At 38.1% G+C, this 21,861-nt stretch overlaps 1 protein-coding gene across 2 annotated transcripts in view; it reads left to right on the top strand.

Annotated features, from left to right (window-relative positions):
- LOC306819672 (protein kinase C beta type) overlaps positions 1-19,836 on the top strand; it is a 30,139-nt gene extending 10,303 nt beyond the window's left edge. The window contains exons 3-17 of one of the 2 annotated variants that reach the window (XM_079337115.1): positions 492-574; positions 3,930-4,041; positions 7,651-7,779; positions 8,417-8,573; positions 9,448-9,582; positions 9,737-9,833; positions 9,949-10,089; positions 10,191-10,364; positions 10,489-10,580; positions 11,295-11,357; positions 11,721-11,859; positions 11,937-12,017; positions 12,114-12,221; positions 13,219-13,359; positions 18,822-19,836. In XM_079337115.1, the coding sequence (XP_079193241.1) occupies positions 492-574; positions 3,930-4,041; positions 7,651-7,779; positions 8,417-8,573; positions 9,448-9,582; positions 9,737-9,833; positions 9,949-10,089; positions 10,191-10,364; positions 10,489-10,580; positions 11,295-11,357; positions 11,721-11,859; positions 11,937-12,017; positions 12,114-12,221; positions 13,219-13,359; positions 18,822-18,974 (1,805 nt within the window). In that variant the 3' untranslated portion in view covers positions 18,975-19,836. Of the gene's footprint in view, positions 1-491; positions 575-3,929; positions 4,042-7,650; positions 7,780-8,416; positions 8,574-9,447; positions 9,583-9,736; positions 9,834-9,948; positions 10,090-10,190; positions 10,365-10,488; positions 10,581-11,294; positions 11,358-11,720; positions 11,860-11,936; positions 12,018-12,113; positions 12,222-13,218; positions 13,360-13,791; positions 16,836-18,821 lie in introns of those variants that run through there. The other variant, XM_079337114.1, reaches the window with a different exon arrangement.
- Positions 19,837-21,861: the final 2,025 nt, after the last annotated feature.

Genomic DNA, 21,861 nt, shown 5'->3' with positions numbered 1-21,861 from the left:
GAAAGAGACACACTTCTTATATACCCAGCAATGATCAAGCATTCATTCTCCAAGAACCAGCATTTGTTGTCGATGTTCATGTCGAGTCGCCATCCAATCAAACCGCTTGTTTCTTTCAGGAGATTTATTTTGGTCGTTTACTACACGAATGATTTTGACTTCAAACACTGAAGTCTCCTGCTGTCATTTGGATCTGCTTGCATTGTTTTCCTGCAGCAACCTCAGTGCTATTGGCCATGATTGAATATCCCACTATGCTTTGGTTAAATATAATTCCTCCAGACTGAAGCTATAAAACTAAATATAGTTGTTGGCTGCACAGAAGAAACAAAAGCGAACTGCTGAAATATGAGAGGACTATTGTGCAATGACTAATGCCACATAATTGACATATTGATTTTTCTGTTTGTTGCCTTTATGTGTCACCTGATTTGGCTATGCAAGGAACCTGAGTTAACATTTGATTCATTTTTTTTTCTTCTCCCCCACAGTGTGTTGTTTTGTGGTCCATAAGCGCTGTCATGAATTTGTCACCTTTTCCTGTCCTGGGGCTGACAAAGGACCTGCCTCTGATGTAAGTAGAGAGTGTGTCACGCAAAAACACACAAATGCTCAATGTATTCAAACACTTTGAACTTTTTCATTATTGTATTCTCTTCTTTTAAAACAGATATTTTGAGGGGAACCAGCATTAAACGTTTTCATGTACTGAATTTATTGCTTTTACAGGTATCAATGGAATTACACAACTACACCTGATTCAGTCCAAGCAGCAACCTCAGATTTTGAAAGATTTACCCAATGCATTAAATGAATTTTAAAAAGTTCCTTAGGTGTGCACTTGAGGCATGCTCAAAAACTAAAGAATCCTCATTAGATCCCACACAGTATTTGCATGTTTTTACAACAAAGATGCACATTTTTGGTGACTTTAAAAATTGAGAAATCAATTTCTATTAAGGTTTGTGCATCAAATCTGTGTGGTTGAGTTAACCCACAGGTTAAAGCTGTTAACCAGGAAGCTAAGCTTCACTGACGGTTGGCTTTGTTTTCGTGCTGTTATTTTTTGGAACTTGCTAGCTTGTTAAAAAAAGTTGCAAAAGCTAGATGAGCGTGTTTCAGCCCACTTCAGCTCCACCTTTGCCTGTTACTAGATTTGCGGGAGGTTAGTTGCTGGAAGGAGCTACATAGAAATGATATTTCCAACATGGCAACTGCCATTGTTGGGCTTCATAACCAGTCTTCTGAAAACACTAGTTGATCACTTACTATGTGCATGTTTCTAATAGTGTGGTTCAATCCAAGTTTATCCAATTTTAAAGTATTGGAGTGCAACAAGAAGGAAATAACTACACAATCTAACATGTAAAAGACTTAAAGAATAGAGTCGAATTTAAAGATGCTCCAACATCCGGCTCTGTAAGTCTGTAAGCTCAGTAAGTAGGCGGTGCACCGCTACTGAAATATGACCACCACTGCTGATTTTTTTTTTTTTTTTTCCATTTAAGAGAACGGAATGGGGAGTCGAAAGCTTCATAGTATTTTATGCTACTAATGCTTCAGACAATAACAGGAGAAATTCAGCCAGAAAAAACACAATTGACTGGGTATTTAAACATGGCAGGGTTTTGTTTGTCTTTTAATGTCGCTGTCTTTCGGGACCAATCAACGGACTGCAGTGTTTAGCTGTCAGATTGATAAACTTGGCACCCCAACAGAAGGGTACCAAAAAATAGGACGATACGGGTCGGTAATTTTGGTCTGTTTGGTGACATTTCAGAGGGCTATCTGCTACAGAGCGGGTAAATGTTTTACCATAAAGTAATCAAAACTATGCTATGAGTATTAAACGCGTTTTATGTAGCTGCAGCTCCTCTCTCTGCTGTCATGACTGTGAGCATCGCGGAGCACGCTGAGACATACCAACATACTCCTTAGTGCAAACGCACATGCACAAAGGCGCACGGCCCGCCCTTTCTAACTTGACCCGTGATTCATATGACCAAGTCAGGAACACGTGATCAAACGGTCGACTTTTCTCCATTCAGTCTCACCGTGTCTGCAACTAACAGAACGATAACGTCATCTTACAGTCGCTGTAGTCGTGTGTGAACTTCTCCACTCAGACTCTGCGAAACACAGTGTGTATTGTGCGTGCTAAATGTACGTGCAGCAGGAGCAGTCACAGATACACGTCTAATAATGAGCAGGCTGATTATATGAAGTGTCTAATGTTGTCAAAGCTAAATCAAAAGAGAACTTGTGTATGTGACACAAAAACACTGATTTGTTATTTCGCCCTGTAAAAAATATGTTTGGCTGGCGAATTTTACCCGCAACCTTGGCCGGTCAAAAAATTAATTTCAGACCGTGCATCCGGTGAGCGTCAGCAGCTTGGTTGTTGTTGCATTACAATGGCAGCTGTAGAGACCAAACCATATTAACAAGCAGGTTCGCCCAAGGGGTTCAAGAGTCAAAGCGATTACGAGGTGTATTAGTGTTTTCATTAAAAATGAAAGAAACCTTTTGTACTCATAAATTTTCTTTTGTCTCATTTTGTAAAATGAATCGCATCATATAAGCAGTTGAGTGAATCTTTACATCCCTACAAATGTGTAATGATTGTTTTCTGTTTAAGGCTCATTTATGACATTAGCAAGGTCAGCATCTGCTTTATGTTTGTGTACTCCCATCTAGTTCCTGCACACACACACACACACACACACACACACACACACACACACACGTAACCTCTTGCCCTCTCTCCTGCTGAGCTGTCAGCCCCAAATCACACAGAGACATTTCAGTATGAGAGAATGTGCTGCCTGGCTGCCTAAGGTTAATGAGCCAGTATCTTTTATTAACATAGACACACAAACACAACCACACACTCGATTTGTGAGTCAGCATGGATTTAAGATTATATAACTGATGTTCATTAATCCCTAACTCTTCTTTCTTTCCTTGTTTGTGTTAAATGAATAAGCTCTTGTATTGTGTCCCCTTTTTCAGCCATCAGTAATTTGACTTCTCTCAGTTATTTAACATCTGCTCTGTTCTAATGTAGGAACTATTAAAAGGATTGCTTCACTTAAATAGGACACGATCCTTAAGGAATTCCCCAGAGAGGGAGTGCCGTTGTACTAAGTATCAGCATGGCTAATATTCGGTCCCAGGTCAAAGATAAGTATAGCAGTGAGGATATAAAGTACACCAGAACCTGATAGAGAAACAGTTATTTGTTTCATGAACAAAACTGAAAGGGCGTGGCCATGGCGGCCTGCCTAATTTGACGTCTGGCCATGAAAGACGAAGTGACTGTAAGTTAAAGCTTCTCGGTCAAAATTGATTCAACAAGTTTGATTAAAGTCACCATCTAGCCACAGACGTGATCATTTGCATTTCGGTCATTGTGCCACCGACTGGTGAGACATCCTTTTGGGCTTACTCAGTTGGTTTATATTGTGTCCAAAAACCCATGACGATTCACAAACAATTTCACTGTTTGTGATCGAAGAAACTGCAGCTGTGCCACACCCCGACATTCAGAATACCCCGAGGTGCACTCAGGTGTAAGGGCTCGTTCAGTTGTGCTTGCCGCCCGAGTTTTAAGTGTGCTTTATTTCCCACGATGTAATCAACACATATGCTCTAAACCTCTTACAGTAAATAAGGGAAAATCATAAATTGTAGACTGAAGTCATGTTGCAAGTGGAGACAAGAAGTAGTGGCAGTCACTGAGGATGGTATTGATAAAGGAAGGGCAAACATAAATAATTTTTGAAATTATCAGATTATTTCCGATTTTTTTTTAAATCTTTGTCCTCCCTGTCCCATCAACAGACCAGACCAATGATGAAATAACTACAATGAAAATGATGTTGACACTGAAAATAGTGATTTTTATCCTTTTGTTTCTGTCTCTGCAGGATCCTCGAAGTAAACACAAGTTTAAAGTTCATACTTATTCCAGCCCGACGTTCTGTGACCACTGTGGATCTCTTCTCTATGGGCTGTTACACCAGGGCATGAAATGTGACCGTACGTACAAGTCTGAGTTTGAGTTAAATCACACACTGTTTGAACTTGTGGCACAAATAACAACTTCTGTTTTAGAGGCAAAATACATGTACAATGACCTGCTCATCACTCCTGTCTTTCCAGTCCCTATGGTTGAGATACTTAGACTGAATAAAAGTGAAGTCTTAACTTGTACGTGTATTATAGGCAGTAGGTGTGTTGCTCCCAGCCAAAGATGGTGTCCTATGTGTAAGTGTAGTTATTGGTTGAGCTCAGGGAGCAGATCGTTGGCATGCATCCAAAACTAAGCTCTCGAGGTTGTTGAGCAGGAGAGGAGGAGCCAACTGTGAATTTTGAGTTTACATTGCATCTAAAAAATCCTACTCATTCAGCTTTTAATTTATATATTGCAATCAATGACATACTATTTTCTATGTTTTTGGTAGTTTTCTTGGGTAGTCTTGTGCAGGCTTTGCAGTCTAAAACCCACTGGATGGTTTTAGTCCAAATCAAATAATCTTTTTTTTTTTAATTCTTTTTATGAAAATGTTTCCACCTCACTGTTCAGAATGTATGCCTTTAATTTAAACATCCATTCTTTTAAAGTGTTGGTCCACTTCATTAGGATTATAGAGATTTTGTCAAACTGTGACTCCGTACACTCTGCAACACTTCACTTTTTGAGGTATCAAACCTTTGTCAGAAGACATTAAGCTACAAAATGTTTTTTTTATTTCACAACTGACCTGTGATCAACTGGTTGTTGACTGTAGTTCAGCGAAAATGTTATTTCATTTTAGATCACGTCCAACATTTATAATCATCACACTAATGAGTAATAATAAGAAACAGTTAAATAGATATAATCTGCTTAATGACAGCTGCAGAGATACCATCAGTGGTTTCTACCAATGATTGAATAGTTTTTACAGACCTGCTGTCGTGTCATATGTATTGCTGACTATTTGCATGTTGTTGGCAACAAAGACACTAAACAGAAAGTGGGCTTAACTCTGCATCTTCTGCCATAATCATCATTATTTATGGGTTAGTGGATTCTCATTAAACCTTTGTTTATGGACTTTGACTTGGGCTCTGCAGCAGTGTTCATGTCTTTATGTGAAGTCACCAGAAGATAAAGACTGAAGTATCAACAAAAAACACAAAGGTGCCGTTTGGTTATATATTAGCCTACATAGACAAACAACGTGAATAGACAGTCTGTGTTTTTTGCAAATTTTATTCATATGACCACCATACTATATCTATTTAGACTTTGCACTAAACAGTGGAACTGTAGTAGGTATCACTCTGAAATCAGTATGTGGTTGCTTGATTAATAACCTTTTTTTTAATCTTTTATCATTATACACAATATGAGGAAAATAAAAACAAGTAAAGTAAATTTGCAATTAGTAATAAGGAGAAAAAAAAGATAGGACTTTCTGTGGCTGAGTAGAGATGTAATGATTGACTCCTTCTGTGATGCAAAGATTTTTCATGTGTGATGTTTCTCAGTAGTGGGAAGCGAGACCACAATTGCCTGAGTCAGACCAACTCTTCCTCTTTTTATTACAAGACCCCAGAAGGGAAATTCCTGTATTTTAAATGTGCTCCTGTTTTAACTTATTATGCAGTCTTAATGACTGACAAGTCCAAAACGTTCATGAATTACTTCAGGAGTTTTGCTCAGCCAGCGGCTGTAAGTAAGACTGCAGTGGCTGAACCTTTGTCCTTAGGGGTTATTAATCTGGTCAGTGTATTAGTCTGCCTGTGCTTTCTAGTGTTTTTTCAGTGTCTATATCTAAACACCCACCCTTCACAAAAAGTTAGACTTGTCATTTTGTAGGACTTCTGTTTGCTGATTTTATAAAAAGAGCCCCTCTCCTAGAAAACATTCCTATTAGTTGGCTTGACAATTAGACTGCCGATCCACTAGTGATGTCACTATTGATAGTCCACAGCTCCTGAAGTCTTCGAGCTGAGCTGTAAACTGTGTGTGAACACAAACAGATTTAATACTGGACTTCTCCCACCAGTCCCTTAGTATTTTTACCTTAAGATGTCAGAGTGAGCTGATGTGAGAATGCAACAGGATATCAGGGGAGAATTCACTTTGAGAGAGTGGGAGGGGCTACTGCATTATGTTTTCTCTTTGGCAATATGTTCTATATGACTGTCCTACAACTACACAAAGCGTAGCAGTTGATACTGAGTTGCCTAGTAAATAAAATATAATATAATTTTATTATTATTAATATAAAATAATGATTAGAAAAATCAAATTCCTAATATTGGAATAAAATACATACAAACAAGTTATTTTATAAAAGTATTTATAACAGTAAAGTCTACAAACATCAACCTTCTCACACTCAACCAATGCACCACTTGCTTTGAGTGGAGGGAAATATACATCAGAGCAGTCTGACCTCTAGTGGACAGACTGTGGAGTTGCATAAGTTGCATTAAGAGACTTATTGATATTTTATGCACATTAATCCAATATGATCCAGGAGTTAACTGTTTTTAGATCTTTTTGTGTTTAATAAAATAAATATAATTCAAGCTTTTTTCATTGTTACATTTATCCAGCCTAATAATTAAGTGTTTCTTTATTTAAATGTTAATTCTACATGGAGGAATGTCCTTTCCTCTCCATGAACAAATACTGATATTTTGCAAATAAGGACCATTCAAAGTTCACGGCTGAAAAAAAAGAAGTTCTTCACAGACACATGTCTTCGAGATCTTAAAGTTGTAATGGATAGAATGCTGCTCATTTGTCCATAACAGCGTGTCCTCTGGTTTAAACTGCATTGGTCACATTTCAAAGATTGGTCAGAAACCATGAGAGATGTAGTTAACTAGTATATGGTACTCCACATGATCTCTAGTAAACTCATGTGATTATTTGTGCTTTGTAGGATGATGTTCTCACCAAGCTCTTTTTAAACTGTCCTGTTGTGCTGTCTTTATAATTTGTACTATTTATGTTGTGGTTTTACAATGTTTGGCTAACCTAATAATTATGCAGTTAAATTAAAGGTGAACATATTGTTAAATGAAACGTTTCATGCCTAGATGCAGCCAGAAGTGCTGAATAAAAGAAGATTGGAAACTCAACCCCCCCCCCCAAAAAAAACAAAAAAAGAACAACCCAATCACTTGCATATAAAAAATGAAATTAAGGCTTTTAAATAACATCAAGTTCAACCTCGAGCTTGCCATAAAAATAAAATGAATTTTTAATTGGAGGTCGTTCCTGGCAGCTGACTTCTGAAGTACTCTTTGTGAATCGCTTCTGGATCGCACTGTGCAAATGTCAAGTTAAGAGATGCCCATGTACAGAGGCTATTGTCCTCGTCACCGAATCTGTGGGTTCAAGTCCGACCTCGGTACCTTGCTGCATGCAATTCCCCACTGCCTCCTCCCACAATGTCCAGTCTCTCTACAGCTGTCCAACCCCATGAAGGCAAAAATTGGCTCCAAACATGTCTGAAATTGAAAGATGTCCCATTATTTTAAAGGTTTGGAGGGTTGCAGGTGTCATATGTTGCACAATTAAATGATTTCAGTACTGTACATATAAAATTAACTCAACTTGATGTCTGTATTTCTTAACTACAGACTGTATGATGAACATCCACAAGCGTTGTGTTGCCAATGTCCCGAGCCTGTGTGGGACGGATCACACCGAAAGGAGAGGACGCATCCAAATTACTGCCCAGATCACCGGGGAGGCTCTCTCTGTCACAAGTGAGTGCCCTCTTCTTCTGTCTGTCTTTATTCACTGTTGTACCTCTCAAACATACATACACACACTCACTGAGCCACTCCATCTGCCTAAGACTTTAACTGGAAAGTCCATTAGTCGATCTATGGTTCAACGATTGACCCACATTTCCACTGGGACATGCGTCCACGTGTTCTCTCTCTCTCTCTCTCTCTCTCTCTCTCTCTCTCTCTCTCTCTCTCTCTCTCTCTCTCTCTCTCTCTCTCTCTCTCTCTCTCTCTCTCTCTCTCTCTCTCTCTCTCTCTCTCTCTCTCTCTCTCTCTCTCTCTCTCTCTCTCTCTCTCTCTCTCTCTCTCTCTCTCTCTCTCTCTCTCTCTCTCTCTCTCTCTCTCTCTCTCTCTCTCTCTCTCTCTCTCTCTCTCTCTCTCTCTCTCTCTCAGAGACAGCTGTTGATTGATTATAGAACACAAACTAAACTGCTGTTAAGTGTTGTTAGATCTGAATTATTTAGGGCAGGACACTGGACTCACACCAACACACAAAGGTCCTGTTGTCTGCTTAAAAAGAACCAAATCTAATTTAAAAAACTGAATGTCTAAATGTGTGTATAATCCTGGGATGTTTTTCACTCCTTCACTTTTAAAATTCTATCCTCCACAGTTAAAGAGGCGAAGAACCTGGTGCCTATGGACCCAAATGGCCTGTCAGACCCTTATGTAAAGCTCAAGCTGATCCCAGACCCAAAGAGTGAGAGCAAGCAGAAGACCAAGACCATAAAGTGTTGCCTCAACCCCACCTGGAATGAGAGCTTCACCTTGTGAGACATCTCCCATTTTGTAAAAAAATGTTATGTACGATTTTGAGGCTCCAAACACCTAACTCGTAAACCCATCCATAAGCTTCTTTTTGCCACAACTCAGTTGGTTTTAAGTCTCCTTACTGGCAGAAATATCACTCGCAATGACATAAAGCTAAATCCAGTCTATGTGAGTAACCCAATCCCTATTTTGAGTAATGTTTGTGTTTGAAGCTTTTCTGGGTTGCTGTCTCTACTGGCAAGGACATATTTGGGTTATTTGCCAGTTTAAAAAAAAGCTCATTCCAAAACCATTGTCTTCTTAAGAGTGCCAGAAGAGCGCACATTTTGGTTTAATTTTGTTAGGTTTTATTGTCTTAACTTATAGTTTAAGACCAAATGATAGACTTTATTGGCCCCTTGGAAATTTGTCTAGAACTCAGAAATAGTGCTGCAAAGATTCAGCTGCCTTCGCAGTAGAATCAATCAATAAAATCAATTCAAACAATCCACAAACAGAAAAGCACATATCAATGCAAACTAAAAAACACAGCAACAAATTTTGCTCACCATCTATACTGCAGAAGATCTATATAATACACAAGATAAAGTATATAAAATATAAGAACACCTCATGCTCTTCATCTTAAGACAAAGCTCTCTCTACCCCGTTCATGCACATGAAAATGAATTTTCTGTATATTCTTCTCTGCTCTTCTGTTGATACTGTAGAAAAAAAGTGCACATGTGAAAGCTACTTTGTTTAAGTAGAGCTATATAAAAAGTATAATACATTTTCAAGATAAATTTTTGATCTTCATTTCAATTTTTTACCTCCCTTAAAAAAAAAACTTTTTATATTTAACTATCTTTCTACGTTTCTCTTATTACTAAGCAACCTAAAAGAAAGTGACAAGGACCGCCGTCTCTCTGTGGAGATCTGGGACTGGGATCTGACCAGCAGAAACGACTTCATGGGCTCCTTGTCCTTTGGGATTTCGGAGCTACAAAAACAAGGGGTGGATGGATGGTGAGATGTCAACATGAGGAAATAGGAAATATTTGGGTGAAATTACCCAGGTGTAGTCTAAGATAAATGCTTGAGGAAAATATTGAGAATATTAAAGGGCTCTATTGTTGTAGTATTGTGATAAAGCATTTTCAGTTTTTATTCTTGGGTTTAGGTTTAAGCTATTGTCCCAGGAGGAAGGAGAATACTTTAATGTTCCAGTCCAGCCAGAGGGAGAAGAGGGTAACGAGGAGCTGCGGCAGAGGTTTGAGGTACGACTCAAAGTAAAAGTCACAGGCAAAAGGTTCATGTATTTTGTTTAAGATGAGACTACTTCTATAACCTCCCACATTCAGATTGTTGTTCTCTTGTAACTTCTCTCTGCAGAGGGCAAAGGTGGGTCCAGGGAAACCCACTGACTCCTCTTCCTCCGCGGTGTGCAAGTATGACAGCAATGGCAATCAGGACCGGGTCAAGCTCTCAGACTTCAACTTCATCATGGTTTTGGGAAAAGGCAGCTTTGGCAAGGTGATGCACATAATCACATTCTTTTTTTTAAGATGGTGTTTAGGAATCAGATACTAAGTCACCCTGAAGCTATTTTTTCTGTCTTTGTTGTCTCCCTACAGGTGATGCTGGCTGAGAGGAAGGGCACTGATGAGTTGTACGCCGTCAAAATCCTGAAGAAGGATGTAGTGATCCAGGACGACGACGTAGAGTGCACTATGGTGGAGAAGAGAGTCCTTGCCCTGTCTGGGAAGCCTCCTTTCCTCACTCAGCTGCATTCTTGTTTCCAAACCATGGTAGGGCTCAGAGCCATGGCAAATAAACAAGCTGTTACCCTGACTGGTCGGAGCTTGTATACGTTAACAAGAACACTCATTTTACAGTGATTCTAACTCTTTTTTTTCTCTTCTTTTTTTTCAGGACCGATTGTATTTTGTCATGGAGTACATAAACGGAGGAGATCTAATGTACCAGATCCAACAAGTTGGCAAGTTCAAGGAGCCTCATGCTGTGTGAGTGCAACCACATACACTTAACAATTACACAGAGAAGTTCAGCTTTAAAAGAACACCAAATGAAATATTGTCTCACCAGCTAAACACTGCGTCGCAAGTTACAGAGAATCTTGGGTTTCTCGTGCTCTTCATTTTCTCTTTGTAGTAAAATCTCCTTTTTGTAAACATTTTTCTTCTGGAATCAGAGCACCGTACCCTTGACATATTTTGAGCTTTTGTGACGAACAAAAACGTTTAAAAAAGGTTTCAGGTGATTGTTAAGTTTTGATACAGCTGCTAAGATGAAGTTTCACTAAAGTCATATTTTTCATACTGGTTCAGCTCCAAACAGGCTTTTGGAACAATACAATAAATGTTATGGTATCAGTGCTGGTGACTTAACTAATTAACTAATGTCTTGTGTCCTGCATGTCTTATATACTGCTACTGGATGCCTTGAATTTCCCTCGGGATCAATAAAGTATCTATCTATCTATCTATCTATCTATCTATCTATCTATATATCTACGGTACTTAAAAATAACGTTTTTGATCATGGTGCTGAAAGTAAAACTCCTTACTATAATAAAGAGTTTAAATTAACAAACCAAAGTTTTTATCATCATAACAGTGCCAGAAAGTGTGATCTTTAATCCATATTATCTGTCAATGACACAAATTGTGAAACTGTGCTACCCTTCATTCATTTATAAACTGCTGTATGTATTTCAGGTTCTATGCTGCTGAGATTGCCATCGGACTCTTCTTCCTTCACTCCAAAGGCATTGTGTACCGGTGAGTCCATTTGTGAAACAGTTTGATCTATTTATAGTCATTTAAACTTCAGGTGTAGTGTTAGTGACTCGTGTGTGTGTGTGTGTGTGTGTGTGTGTGTGTGTGTGTGTGTGTGTGTGTGTGTGTGTGTGTGTGTGTGTGTGTGTGTGTGTGTGTGTGTGTGTGTGTGTGTGTGTGTGTGTGTGTGTGTGTGTGTGTGTGTGTGTGTGTGTGTGTGTGTGTGTGTGTGTGTGTGTGTGTGTGTGTGTGTGTGTGTGTGTGTGTGTGTGTGTGTGTGTGTGTGTGTGTGTGTGTGTGTGTGTGTGTGTGTGTGTGTGTGTGTGTGTGTGTGTGTGTGTGTGTGTGTGTGTGTGTGTTTTCCAGAGATCTGAAGCTGGACAACGTGATGCTGGACTCTGAAGGCCACATAAAAATTGCAGATTTTGGAATGTGCAAAGAGAACATGCTCGATGGGATTACAACAAAGACTTTTTGTGGAACACCAGACTATATAGCTCCAGAGGTGTGTTAGGCTTTGGATCTGCTTAGTTGCACTTTCTGACTTCTTAAAATCAAACACTATAACATTTTGTTTTGTAGATCATAGCTTATCAACCATATGGGAAATCTGTGGACTGGTGGGCATTTGGAGTGCTGCTCTATGAAATGCTTGCGGGACAGGTCTGTATGCATTAGTGTAGTAACTGCTGCGAACAGATGATTTTACCACAACAGGAAACAACAGGAAATGATGGAAGTATTTTTGTTCCCATTTAGCCGCCTTTTGATGGAGAGGACGAGGATGAGCTGTTCCAGTCCATCATGGAGCATCATGTCTCATATCCTAAGTCCATGTCCAAAGAAGCCGTTGCTATCTGCAAAGGGGTGAGAGAGTATAGTTATACATTCACTAAAAAAACTCAGTCCTAGCATGGCCCTTAAACCCTCTCCATTATCAAATTCAAACACTGGTCACAATTTGCAGCTCATTCCTGGATATCAAAAAGGGCAATAAAAGTGCAAAGTATTTTACAAAGGAGATGCACATGCCACCAATATGCCAGTATGGTTTAGTGGTAGATGGGTGTTGGGAGTGGACAAAATTTCCCTGAATTTTATTTAAGATACTTTTAATTATCAGATTAAGTTCAAATGAACCGTAATGCTCTTTATTGTCCTCCTTATGAGAGCTTTTATTCTACGTTATCTCTTTTTAGCTGCAGTAGTGCAAGTTAAGAGCACAACACTCAATTAAACATTACAATCCTCAAACATATCAACAGACTCATGATTGACAAAAATATCCAAATTTCCTTTTTGACTGAACTTTGCACTTTGATAATGAACAATGTTTTCAACCTCTGTTAAGTTAGAGATATAGGTGTAATATGCAAGTTGTGGCTTATGCAGTGTTCTAAAGTGGCCTAAAGCAGTTTGCGAAGCAGATTTCCAAATTTAAACCCCTTTTTTTATTTTTAAAAGGTTAGACTTACACTAACTTGATGCTAACTCAAGTGACATGACTAATCAATTAAAATATAGCTGCTCTCTCTTTACCCATAATACATTTCCTAAGCGTGGTGCAGTTAGCGCCATATGTAACTTGCAAGTTGATGGCATTTATTGAAATAATTACAATGCAAATATAATTGAAAAATTAAAACAATTTGATACATCTTTAAGGTTTATTGTATATCCCTAAAATACTTTAATTTCTATTTATCCCCTCCTTGCTAATGCATGATGACTGAAGAAAAGTTATCAACTTTAGCGAATGACTAATGTGTGTTGATCGGTTTAGAAAAGAGATGGATGAAGTATACACAGACACACACATGCATGTTCAAACTCCTTTCACTGTGTCTTTTTATGTGATTTTTAGCTGATGACAAAGCACCCAGGTAAGCGGCTAGGCTGTGGTCCAGAAGGGGAGAGAGACATCAAGGAGCACGCCTTTTTCCGCTATATAGATTGGGAAAAACTGGAGAATAAAGAGGTCCAGCCACCTTTTAAACCGAAAGCTGTAAGTATATTCAAAATACTCTTAGTCCATAGTTTGAACTTTACCTGCGCTGCACTGATTACTTTAGGACTTTGTCAAAGATCGGAAGGAAAAAACATGATATGACTTACAAGGTAAGTTATAAGACGCATTAGAGAGGGCATTCTTCCTAACCCGACCATCGCCTGCCATTGGTCACTACTCTGACAAATACAGAGCTGAGGTTTGTCAGTGTCGTCACCAATGATGAAGCTGAGATGTCATTGATTCATGTACGGACCAATGGAATTCCACAGTTTCGACTGTGAGTGATTTGATTGGTTGATGCCATGTTTTAGTTGTATTTCTCTTCTTTCTCTTTGTTGTTTGTTGTTGTCCTTTTTTTCTTCACAAACTCATCAAATTCACTCCATCCTGCATCCATCTCTCTCTCTCCTCTCCTCTTCACGGCAGTGTGGGCGTGATGCGGAGAACTTTGATCGCTTTTTCACACGCCACCCCCCAGAGCTGACCCCCCCAGATCAAGAGCTTATAGCCAACCTGGACCAGGAAGAATTCCAAGGCTTCTCATTTGTTAACCCTGAGTACCCTAACACAACTCAATGACCATGCCACATCTCACTGCACTGCACTAGGAACCCCCCACACTTCTGAGACTAAATACAAAATGAAAACATCCCCTTGTTGTCATATCCAGGCTGCATTCAGCGGGGGAAAATGTTAAAGGAATGTATCACAATTTGTGCAAACAGTTTCTTCTCTTCTGAAGGTTGGATGTGGACATTGATGCCGACTCATATCTTTGCATGAAATACAGAGCTGTAGCCAGGAGGTGCTTAGCTTTGCTTAGCATCTTGACTGAAAGCAGGAGAAAGAACTAGCAATGTTCTCTCCAAAGGTAAAAAGAAATTACAGTTCCCCTTAACTGTTAACTAATTTGTTGTTTTAAAACCATGCAGAGATGAGCAAAGATGCTAAACACAAGTGCTGATTAGACAAAAAAACCTTTAAATTGTAGAGTTGCATCGTAAAAAATGTCTAAAACCAGATTATTCTCCAGCAGCCACTAAGACCTGTAAGGCAAGGGTCACATGAAGGATTAAGGCAGCTTTAAGCTACATTTTGTTAGCACCATTATCTTTTCTACTGGTGCCATTAGAGGCCTATAGGTTCTTTTTTGTGTTTTAGCAGTAGCTTAATGATACCTTATCACTGTGATTCTATTTTCATCAAGGAAAATATAATCCTTAGCTTTACTTTTTTACTCTGGCATGCTTACATTTGCTTTATATGGCAATTTCACTCAACTAAGCTAGTGAACACTGTCAATCATGGTTTATACCTACATAACAAATGCAAGTTGACATTGCCATTTTGAGTTTCATAGCCATAGACTTTATAAAAGAAGTGGACCTACCAACGATGACATCTTGTTTGAGAATCTACATATGAAGCCTCCAATTTTGCCATTGCAAAGGCGGGCCAAAAGTTACCATAGCAGGACTAGATGGTGGAAGTAAACAAAATGTACACAGAAAGAAATGATATTTATGAAAAACGCTGGCCAGTATAAATGAATGCTTTACAAGACATTTTACAAGTTGCTGTAAAAGCTTAACAATACTTACCTCTATTGTCTTTTTTACTATGAATTTAACCATAGTGCTAAAAGAAAAATGAACGTGGCTATAATCTTCAAAACTAAAGTAAGAAGAAGGGTCACTAGAAAGAAGGCACATGTAAGGCACTTTTGCATTGGCTTCACTTAATAGGTCAACAGTCTTAAATTAAACAGTCTATGATTTACTTTGCTAACATTAGCATTTAGCTCAGAGCACCAATGTGCCTAAGTACATCCATATTACAGAGTCACTAATATTGTCTTAAATCCTGTATTTTTTTTTGTCAAATTCTTAAATGTAAAGGTGTGCTGCCTCATAAAAGAACTTTAAAAGTATAGAATTGCATACCCAGTAGAAGTTAGTAAGCTTGCTTACACAAAAGCTCACTAGCAATAGTCTTGTTCACCTATGTGATCCTTGCCTGTTTTGATTGAGAGTCTTCCCCAATTAAAACGTGTGTCATCACTTCAGCTCTGTACTTGATGTGACCACAAAAGCGTGGTATCAATCCTATCATCTCATCTTCAGAAATCAAATAAAAGAAATTAGTGCATCTCCCACAAAGAAAAAAAGCAATTTCTTCTTCTTTGAACAAGGTGCGGATGGAAGTGCAAACAAGTCCTCTAGTGCTGATTATAACAATCTCTTCATCATGTGTCAAGTTGCTGGTCTAAATCTGGTCATTTTTTCCAGCAAAGAAACAGATTTTTTTGTGTTCTTTGATTTAGCAAGTCATTGTACACTGCTGCTCTCATATCAGCTCTACTGGCTGTATTTCTATCTCAAGTGCAGAAATGTTGCTCCTCCACACCAGCAGGTTCATGTCCGAGTCTGACCTCTTGGCTGACCTGAACCTGTTTTCTGTGTCACCCTCCCTGTAAATGCATATTGACTATGACAACCTATCAGTAATATTGATAAGTGTAGTATGATCACATATTGATAATAGTCATACAGTGGAAGTGAAACTGACATCTTGCTTTGCTATGATTGTTTGATTACTAATCAGTTTATTAATGTTGATTTCCCTTCTCTAAGGACCAAATATTTCTACACTTTTTGTTCAGTCAGTGCTGTGGTGAGCTTATCTTAGAACTTTTGCTGATTTCATTTTCTACTAGTCAGAGGACAGAAGTCTGAATACTCTTATCAGTTCTTTAAACATTCACCACATAACACTGTGCTTTGATTGACAGAGGGTGTATCTTTTAGATGATAAACAACCATTTTTGGAGGATTTGACATGTGACAACGCTAGTCAAGTCTTGTGAGGCTGGTAATCTGTTAGCTTACAAACAGGATGTTCAAAAGTGCCAAAATACGATTAAGTATCACGAGGATGTTGACAATTACTGTCCTCAAAAACTGTGATGAAGTGCAGCCATCTTGTGCCATTTTGCAGTACATGTATTACTATTAGAATATGCATCTAGCTTTTCTGTTCAACAACACAAGACCATTACAAAGTTATTTTTATGTATAAAATGAATGTCTGACAAGATATGTTTTATTGTGAGGCAGATTGTATTTTTTTTTCTTTGTTACTTTGTCAGATGCAGCATAGTAATGTGTCAAATCTTGTTCTTTGAGCTTGTATCAAAAAGGGATGTGGCATTTCAGATTTGTTTCTGTTATCGATGCTCATTGATAAAGACAATAATTCTTACAGTTGTAAAACAAGAGCACTTATCGTGATGATGTTAAATCAGTAGTGACATATTGAGTGATAGAAAAGGGATAAATAAATATAAATAAATATAACAGAGAGATATTTGGATTAATTGTTCTGGATGAGAGAGATGCTTCTGTGAACTGTGTAATTGTCCTGTATGACTGGAAACTGATAATATACTCACTGGTGCCTGCCAGACTACATCTGTGTTTGCCTTGTCAATGCTGCCACACTTACTTGGGTTCTTGCTAAGCCAAAATAAAAATAAATATTATTTTTAATTTTTCATTAACCACAAAAGAAAATCTGTGATGAACAAGACAGCATCACAGTTAACAGAGTTAGACACACACACAAAAAAAAACAAAAAACAAATGCAAGAATTACATAATTTGACATTAGAAGTAACAAATAACACATTTGAACAGCAAATGTTTGACAAGATCGTCCACAAACACATCAGGGAGAACATCTACAGCCAGATGTGTCTGCATCATAACAAACTATTCATAGATAAACATGAAACTGGTTTTAGTTAGATTCAAGGCTGGGGTCTTATATGGTGGATAAATAATATTGTAATGTAGATTAATGTACTAAATGTTTCACATACCTTTCAGCTTAATCTGATGGGTTTAGTCTTTGATGGCATTTACTTAGCTACAGTATGGACTGAAAAGGAATTGGATGCTCAGGTTTCTAGATACAATGCAAACTTACCATTCTACTTCAAGGCTACTATCTACACTCAACAAAGGCTATATTATACATAAAATAAATGAACACATTTTAGATGTAAACGTTAAGGGTCACCCCTGCCTTGTAAACAAAAATCAGCTGAATGAGTACCTGAATTCATGGACGATTAAATGGGGATTTTTTCAGCATCTCCTCATTTCAGCTGGATTCCCTGTGATGAGACATATGGAGGAGGTAGGAAACTAAATGCTTTGTGTGTGTGTGTGTCTTAGACTCACTACTTCACCTCACTGTGTGAATCTTGGGTTAGTAGATTTTGGTTTGGTATGCAGCTGGTCTGTCTTTTTGATCCTTGTCTGTTCTTCTCTGGAACATTTTCCTCTCTGGCTTAGGAAGCTTGGGTCCTGTTGGCATCTTTTGTTGTCTGCGTTAAAATGTTTGGATGGGTCCTTTTCATCTTTGGCTTGTACTGCAGGGTGTCTGTTTTTTGTGTTGACTCGTTCCCCTCGTCCTGTATGGAGTCATTACTATTTTTGCTCTGTCTAGACTCCATGTGTTGCCACCATTTTCAGATGAGCAGAGGTGTTGAATAGAGTGGGCTTTAAGTAGACTTTAAGTCAACTCGTGAGTTGATTTATTACATAGCAACGCAGGTTTGTTACTAAGACTAAGATCTAAAAGATAGGTTCACATTTTTTCGAGTTTGTTTTCAGAACTAAAGACCAGGCTCTAGAGCAAACATTAAAACAAATGGTGCTCCCTGTCATCGCTATTTCAACAATAGAGAAATTACCCAAACTGACTAGAAACCCTAATACTAAGACATTATATTACCCCCCACCAGATCACATGGTCGACACACCTTCACAAGGCAATCACTACACAACAAAACAGCCCCTGCAGACCCTCCTGGGCATCACACATCCTTTAAAACTAGGCTATACCGCCTAGTACCGGACCAGGATTTGGTTTGTTATAGGGACCATGATTGCTTGGTCATGGATGGCGAGAAGCTCATGGTCATGGTGAATTGTTTTTGTTTCACATGGGACTCGAACTCCATTATGAGTGAAAGTCCAGTGCTGTGTTTTACAATGGTACACTGTATAAATCATCATAATAAAAAACAACGCCTCCATAGCTCAAGAAAATGTTGCATATCTAGGCAAAACCCCATTTAATAATGACTTTTTTAGGACTATAAACACAAACTAAGAACAAAAAGTTGATCAGGGACTTGTTAGTCTAGATTTAGCATTACTGTGACTTGCAAATCATTGTTTTTTCCCACCTCTGCAGATTGTGTCTTTTTTGTGCTGAAATAAAAAAGCTCTTCTTCTCTAGCTTTCATCTCTATGGTTTAAGGGGACAGTTAATTGTTTTGTCTGTCATCTTTGTACTTCCCTAATAGCCTTTTTAAGGCTGTGCAAATTACTTAATGACTTTATTTATCTGACACATTTTCCATCCTTCTTTTCTTTCTGCCACAGAAATCCCGCCGTGATGTTGGTAACTTCGACAAGGAATTCACGAAGATGGTGGTGGAGCTGACGCCCACAGACAAGCTCTTCATCATGAATCTGGACCAGAATGAGTTTCAGGGCTTCTCCTACACCAACCCGGAATTCATCATACAAGTCTGAAAAGTTTGTTGATTTGACACAGCTGGAGAAGACTTTTGTTCCCAGTTCAAAGACACATATCATCAAACCATCTGCACTCAATACCCTTAAGCTAAAGCAACAACCTCTTATTCCAATTCAAACCAAACCAGCATATTTATGGAAGAACATGAACCACCACATTTGATACATCTGCAAACCCAAAACAGTAGAATAAGGTAAAACTGCTGACAGATACACCTCTGGTTGTTGACTAAAGAACAAATTGACCAGTAACCAGAGTACTAGTTTTCCAAAAACTCTAAGCATGTGTAGTATTTACAGGACCTCATGGTGAGCAGGTCAATACACAGCCTGGTGATTATGAGTTACAGTGAATGTGCATCTCTATGTATGTGCTCTTATTGATCTTTGTTATAGTGTGCGTTTGTTTACTTGATTTTTCTTCTCTTTGACGAAAAAAAAGTTGAGTCATGAACATTCCATTATCAGTAAGCCAATTATGAACACACAGATGCACAAACATTCATTTATATACTGTTAGGGGAAATGAGGACCCTTATTGGTAGTACATGCCTCTCAACTTAAACCTAACCTGAACCTGAAAGAAAGTCAGAACTGTCAAACAGTGAGGACAAACCAATTTACTTATATCCACAACTTTTCCTCACTTTACAAAAGGTCCTCACTCTGAAGGTATAACATGCCTTTGATCCCCACAAAGATTTATGTACAAGTACACACACAAATATTTTCTAATTGAACTTTTCAAGACATATCGACTTTTATTCCTCTCCTGGAGCTCAGTCCTTACCATTACCTTAGCCTTGCTCTTATACTGGGGTAACAGGTCTCCAGTTTGACAAACCTTCCTAAATGGTCTGTCTACTACAACATGTCTCCAAAAGCAGACAAAGTCAGAACACCCAAGCGTGGTTATGATTTTTTTTTAAAAAGGAACATTTTGAATGATAGAAGTCCTGAATAATATGCCTATGTCTAAGTTAGTCATGAACTTAAGCATGTCTTGTCTTCCAAACTGAAGCAAAAAACCTGAGAGAAACTCCCTAAATTCCTGTTGACAGTGATATTAGAAATTGTCTCTGTCTTTTAGTCTCTTTCTCTTTTTTATGGCACTGTGTAAGCAGTGGGTAAGTGCTGTGTAGGCCTATCCGGTCTTTGTGGTGCAGCTCCTCTATGCATGCCTTTTTTGGTACAGTAGCTCCTTAAAATTTGCTTTTGACATCACAGAGGAAGAAATACCCTCGGTGTTTTGTATTCCTTGATGTAAGTGAGTATTGAAATCAGGTTTCCACTATGAATGCCATGTGCGCTGTTTCTAATAGTGTCAAAATATGTGTGGCTAAAGAATTTGCTTTATAAAGCATGGAACAGAGACTGTGTGGCAGTCCTTGTCAAGAAGATATGAGTGAAAAGAACATATAAATTAGATGTAATATTTCTGTATGTTTACGTGTGTGTGTAAATAGGAATGGGATCTGAAGCTAGACATGGTCTGATGTTATTGTACACTTCTCTACCATTCCACACTGCCCCATCTACCTTTCTCTCAGCACTTTATCCCTGCCACTACTCTGAGCGTTCACTGTTTCCCCTTCTACTCCTCCTTTTTCCTTTCCTTCAATCTTAATCTTAACCAGATAATTTATTTTTCCTACCCAAGTCCTTTATTGTCCCTAACTAACACTCACTCCATTTTAAGGAAGGGAACTAGGGAAACAAGAAAAGTAAGACAAGAGGGAGAGGGGGAAGAGGGGAGAATGAAGTGTTTCTATGCAAAAAGGCAGTAGCAGAAGAAGAAGAGGAGGAGAAGAGGGCAACTTTTTTTAAAGCAACTGATATTGTGTAACAGGACAGTATACATGTTTTGCATGCACTGTCTTTACCTGCGCGTGAGAGATACTCACAGTATAATACCTACATTAAAGTGATTCTAATAATATTATTTCGATATCTGGCTGGTGTGTTTACTGGTTTGAACATATCACCATAGCGGATTTGTCTGAAGTTCCTGGCATAATATCACAGAGTTCCTCCTTTTTGTAAAAAAAAAAAAAATAAAGGTCGGTCTACAGCAGATGTTTTGATTTGAAAATATCTTAAAATTACGTGCATCTACATAAGCAATATAATAACGTCTTGACAGCTACCCGAACCATTTCAGAGTGTTATTACTCTTAAAACATCTTTTACAGCGACTTTAGAGCAACTTTACATGCATGTTCTATGTAACAACTTAATAGTTGGAAAACTGCAAACAAACTCTTTTAAAAAAAGTTCTAAAATAAAAGGAGTTTTTTGTTTTGAAGTTAGTTGGTTCAAAATATTAAAGATACAATAAGAACATTTTCAGGCATGTCTCTGGATGGGACTGCAAGCTTAAAGGTTGCCATCCAGATACGTTTTCTGTATATTTTCATTTTGTTTCATTGCTTAAGTCTCATCAATCTCTATCCAAAACCTTGAAAATGTATATTCTGATTTTATATAGATTTTTCAAATAAAGGGGGAACACTTCTTCCGTTTCATATTGGATGGAATCCTGAGGATTTAGATATAGAAGATATGATAAATAAATAAATTTCATACATAACTCAAAAGGAGTTATAATGGCATTAAAATATTTAGGCTATAAATTATTGAAATTGTTAGTTTATTTTAAGTGTTATGTAATACAATTTATTAAGTGTACATACAAATGTTATGCAGTTCAACAGTTATTTCAACAGTGCTTATAAAAGCATAAATGGTTCAATGCATATATTCTTAACATATGGAATAAAATGTTGTACCTTGTACTCCACACTATCAACCCATTCTTTCAGTTGTAACCAGTAAAAATAAAAATAAATATTTCAAAAGTAAAATGTTATTTGTATCTGTCTAT

Source organism: Symphodus melops (assembly GCF_947650265.1).
Source record: "Symphodus melops genome assembly, chromosome: 2".
Classification (NCBI taxonomy): Eukaryota; Metazoa; Chordata; class Actinopteri; order Labriformes; family Labridae; genus Symphodus; species Symphodus melops.
Note: the sequence above shows the minus strand (reverse complement) of the source record. Positions and strands in the feature narration are given on the sequence as shown.